This window comes from Ursus maritimus, unplaced genomic scaffold, assembly GCF_017311325.1.
Source record: "Ursus maritimus isolate PB19 unplaced genomic scaffold, ASM1731132v1 scaffold_23, whole genome shotgun sequence".
In the NCBI taxonomy this organism is placed as follows: domain Eukaryota; kingdom Metazoa; phylum Chordata; class Mammalia; order Carnivora; family Ursidae; genus Ursus; species Ursus maritimus.
This window is the reverse complement of record NW_024424786.1, coordinates 38,129,721-38,134,718: the sequence shown is the minus strand read 5'-3', so window position 1 is coordinate 38,134,718 and position 4,998 is coordinate 38,129,721. Positions and strand designations below refer to the sequence as shown.

General features: G+C 53.2%; 1 protein-coding gene across 1 annotated transcript in view; it reads left to right on the top strand.

Annotated features, from left to right (window-relative positions):
- Window positions 1-2,002, top strand: part of EEF1G (eukaryotic translation elongation factor 1 gamma) — a 9,904-nt gene extending 7,902 nt beyond the window's left edge. Inside the window, exons 8-10 of the mRNA XM_008707500.2 lie at window positions 1,134-1,306; window positions 1,401-1,525; window positions 1,766-2,002. Coding sequence (XP_008705722.1) covers window positions 1,134-1,306; window positions 1,401-1,525; window positions 1,766-1,924 — 457 coding nt within the window. The 3' untranslated portion in view covers window positions 1,925-2,002. The remainder of the gene's footprint in view (window positions 1-1,133; window positions 1,307-1,400; window positions 1,526-1,765) is intronic.
- The last annotated feature ends 2,996 nt before the right edge of the window (window positions 2,003-4,998 follow it).

Genomic DNA, 4,998 nt, shown 5'->3' with positions numbered 1-4,998 from the left:
GCAGGAAATCTGCTTCTCCCTCTCCCTCTGACCTTCCCCCCCTGCTTGTGCTCTCGCTTTCTCTCTCTCTCAAATGAATAAATAAAAAATCTTAAAACATTTGTAAAAAAGAATCCATATTAGGGTGGCAGTATTAAATGAACAAACTACACGCATCGTCTTTGGAAAGCCACCAGTGGGAAGTACGTAAACATTAATCAGTTCTCTTGTTTGCTGGCATTGCGGGTGATTTTCTTCAGTCAGCACGTGTTTTTATAACTGGAAAGAAAAGAAAGCACCCTGCCACGAGGGGAGGGACACTCTACTGCGGCAGAGCCTTCCCAGCTCCTTCTCAGCTCGTGTGCCAGGTTGCTTCAAAGATCATCTGAACCTAAGGGCTTTTCAGCATTGGGGCTTGTTCCTGGGCAGAGCGACTCAAGGCGGTGGGTATAAGGTCTGGGGCGGAGATAACGTTTGCCACTTACATTGCTGTCATACTGTTGTGTGTGTAACCCCAAGAGGCTGTGGTGGAGGAAGGTACGTGGGTGAGTCAGGGACCGAGTGTGACTCAGTGGGAAAGGGCCCTGGAAGGGACAGGCCACGAAGGAGGTGCGCTCATTCTGGGTCTCCACCAGGGGGCAGCAGTTCGCCGTGCTTTTTGGGGGGCAGGTCTTCCCTCAGACATACCCCCCACCATGGGTCCCACCCTCCTCAAGCTTAGCTGACTTAGGTTGCTGATAGGGAGCAGGGGAGTGCCCTAAGCTCCTCTTTATTCCCTTAGTGCTCTTCACTTAATAAGGTGGTACCCATCTGCCAGTCCAGTGACCTCTTCCTTTAAACCAGTACATTTTAGGGGCGCCTGGGTGGCTCAGTCATTAAACGTCTGCCTTCGGCTTGGGTCGTGATCCCAGGCTCCTGGGATCGAGCCCCGAGTCAGGCTCCCTGCTCAGTGGGAAGCCTCTTTCTCCCTCTCCCCCTGCTTGTGTTCCCTCTCTTGCGGCCTCTCTGTCAAATAAATAAAATCTTTAAAAAAATAAATAAATAAACCAGTACATTTTAAGTGAAATTTGACCTTAGTTTCCCTTACCCTGGCAACCCTTTGTTGCTTCAGTAGGATCTTCTCCACATTGACCTTGCTTTTTTTCTCCATTCAGTACCTTTGTGTTGGACGAATTTAAGCGCAAGTACTCCAATGAAGACACTCTGTCTGTGGCGCTGCCATATTTTTGGGAGCATTTTGATAAGGATGGCTGGTCTCTGTGGTACGCTGAGTACCGCTTCCCTGAAGAGCTCACCCAGACCTTCATGAGTTGCAACCTCATCACGGGTGAGAAGAGGGTGGGTCTAGGAAGAGGAAGAGGGAGGATAAGGCAGTGGGTGATGTGATTCTAAAGGCTGTGTGTTCTCCCTCGCCCCTTCAGGAATGTTCCAGCGGTTGGACAAGCTGAGGAAGAATGCCTTTGCCAGTGTCATCCTCTTTGGAACCAACAATAGCAGCTCCATTTCTGGAGTCTGGGTCTTCCGAGGCCAGGAGCTTGCCTTTCCGGTGAGGAAAGGTGTAGGGGAGGAGTCTGTCTCTTTAGGGTGGGGCCAGGGGCTGGGAAGTCCACCTTCATTCCTGTGCTTGTAGGCATTCAGGAGAGTTCCAGGAATGTGTACAGGAAGGACTGCCATGGTCACGGGCATTTTAGGATCTGATGACATGTGTCTGAGCTGGAAGTAACAGGTGTGGGACAGTGTCTGATAACCTGACCACATGCTTCTTAACTTGGCTTTCTCTCCCCAGCTGAGTCCAGATTGGCAGGTGGACTACGAGTCATATACATGGCGGAAGCTGGATCCTGGCAGCGAGGAGACCCAGACGCTGGTTCGAGAGTACTTTTCCTGGGAGGGGGCCTTCCAGCATGTGGGCAAAACCTTCAATCAGGGCAAGATCTTCAAGTGAACATCTCTTGCCATCGCCTAGCTGCCTGTACCTGCCCTTCAGGGAGATGGGGGTCATTAAAGCAAACTGAACATTGAACCCTTACCTGTCCTGCCTCCTTTATGAGTGATGACTTCTTCATAGGGGAGTAGATATGTTGAAGCAGGGTGTTTCCTGGGCCCACAGTACCTCCCTTTGCAGGAGAGAAGTCTTCAGACGGGCAGAAAAGAGGCCTCTCTCAGTTTTGATGGTATTTGCATTGCCTGTACTGTGATGAGTCTTCTAGCTGGGAAAGACTGGATGCAGTTGGGTGGGGGTGGTGACATGGAGCTTTGTAGCTCCCTAATTTTTCAGGACCAGATTGCTAAGGTATGATAGCGCATAGGGTGGGGGAACTTGACGTTATTGCTCACAGATGCCTGGGAGCCTCGAGGGTCTTGGTTGAGATATTTCAAACAGGCAGGAATACCTGGCACTGACTGCTCAGAACAGGCACTGGCCTGTTGGCCCTAACCTGGCTGTGGATCATCTCGGGGGGATTCCGAGATTTAAGTGACTTGCCTGTGAAGACAGGGTTTTAACCCAGTGGGTGTCCCTGAGCCCGTACTTGAAATGTGCCCTGCTGCTTCCTGGAACGTGGAGCAGTCCTATTTCCGCCTAAGAACCCCGCTGAGACCTGGGGGTCTCAAGTTTTTCTCTTGAGCTTAATTTTTTATCATGCCCCTTTCACAGGGTCTTCTTGCTATTTTGTCTCTTGTCCTGCTGTCTTTACTGAAGAGCATTGAAGGTTTTCCCTGTGTATTACCAGTTCAGGTGAAGTTGGAAAGCTCTCGTTTGATTCACATTTTGAGGCAGATGCAGAAACAGTCATGATTTAACCTTTGGTCTCTAGTTTATGGTTTTATGTGTGTTCTTTCTCTCCCACCCTTAGTCTAAGCACAGAGAAGGCCTTAGCTTGGGAGGGGAAGAAGGTGATCTTTCCAGGTACAAATGGTCTGGTAGCTTGGGAGGGGGTAGGGCTGTCATATAGCTGGGTACTTGGACTCCAGTTGGGGTTCTGGGAAGAATGGGCTGAGCAGAGTCCCGACGTGGAATCCAGCTGGGTGAGGATGGGCTGGTTCTTGCTCAGGGTTTGCTCCCTGGCAGGTCATCCTGAGTTGGATCCAGACTTGCCACCTGTCTTGCTTCCGAGCATTCCGGGCTGCTCTTGGTTAGGATCTAAAAGTGCTAGTTGCTGGCTGCGCTGGGTGCCGGGGCCTCACCTAACCTGTCAGACTCCCTTCACAAATTCCGTTTCCCACCACACCTCCCTGCTCCTTCGCTTGTGTAATCTTCATCCCCTTCCCAGTATCCTTGACCTTCCCAGTAGCTGAGGATTTAGTCAGAAGAGACCCAAGTTCTGCAAGATTTGAAGGGGCAGGCCAGAGAGGCCCAGGAGTGGGGCCCAGCTGCGGAAAACGGGTTCTGCTGGGTGGGCTAGAGCTTGGGCCGCAGCAGACCTGGCGCCCCGGTCTGGTGGACCCCGCCTCCCAGCCTCCCTTGGGCTGCAGGAAGAGTGACTCATCTGCACGTACTGCCTCCTGTGCCTCCAGCTCTGGTGGTTTGGTGCAGAGGAGGGCGGCCAGGTTGTCGGATGAGGCCAGCCTGGTGGTTGGGGGAGGGCCAGTACCCACAGAAGGAGGTGGGGTGGGCAGCCCAAGGGGAGGTTGTTACGCCCTCGGGCAGGCTGGCTGTTGGCCTCCAAAGGTGGATGGAACTAGAGGGCCGCTGCCCTGCCCTGGTGGGCAAGAAAGAGGTTAACAGCAGGAGTTTCTAGTGGCAGATGTGGGGCGGGGAAAGAGGGGAGGTCCATCTGGAGTTGGTTCGGTCCCGCCCTGCCCCGGGGAGGCCTGAGTCACCACACAGCGGCGGGCCTGGGGCTGTGCTTCGGACTCGCGCCCTCCCGATCCCGGCTGGGGCCCCGCGCTTGCTGGAGCTCTGCCTGGCTCCCCAGCTCCTCCCGGCCCCGCCCGGATCGCCTGGGCAGCCAGTGAGCGCCTGCGCCAGGGGGCCGTCTCCGGTTGTTGGGCCCATTTCCTGACATGCCGGGGAGCTCCTGCCACCCGCGCACCACCTAGAGCTGGCACCCCGGCGCCCACGCTGCAGCGCGTGCCTGCGGGGGCCCGGGCTGGGGTCCCTGGGAGGGAAGGGAACGGGGTGCTGTGAGTGGGTCGGGGCTGAGAACAGGGCATGATCTTGGAGAACTGGAGTAAGATGGAAGGAGGAAGCCGTTTTATCCACTTAATGGGCAAAACCTTAGAGCTTCCAGAAAAGGAGGTGGAAAAAGGAGAGGGGTCTGGGCTCAGGCGCATTTGACTGCCGACGAAATCTTTATTTTAACTCGGTATAGTTAACATACAGTGTTGTATAAGTTTCAGGTGTAAGGTAGAGCGAGTGATTGAACAGTTTATACACCACCCGGTGCTCGCTAGACAAGAGCACTCCTCAGTCCCCATTCCCTGTTTCCCCCAACCCTCCACCCCCTCTGCTCTGGGAACCACCCGTCTGGTCTCTATAGTTAGGAGTCTGTTTCTTGGTTTGTCTCCCATTTTTTTTTCCTTTGCTCATTTGTTTTGTTTCTTAAATTCCACATATGAGTGAAATCACGGTATTTGTCTTTCTCTGACTGACTTATTCCGCTCAGCCTAACACTGGAGCTCTATCCATGTCCTCGCATCCCTACCGAGCCCGGCCCAGCCCAGTGCGTGAATGGCATCGCCTGAGACTTGGTTCAGCCTGTATAGAAACCGGTAGATACTGGTTATACGCAGCTATTTATTTTAGCTTTGTTGGCGCTTCGGCTGAAGTCACTTATTAAAAAGCCCAAAGCCTTTAAAGTTGGTCCAAGAAAGACCTAGATTGTCTTCTTTTTTTCACGTCCTGTTTGCACTGGAGGTGGACAGCTGCTCTGCACACTGGGTCAGACCCATCCCACCAGCTGCCCACATGCCCCAAATGTGCCACTTCCCCTTTTGAAAGGTGGGGGAAGGGTCTAGAATGTCCAAGGGAGAGGAATGAAGTGTTTTGGAGGATCCACCCAGTCATTTCTGAAATTA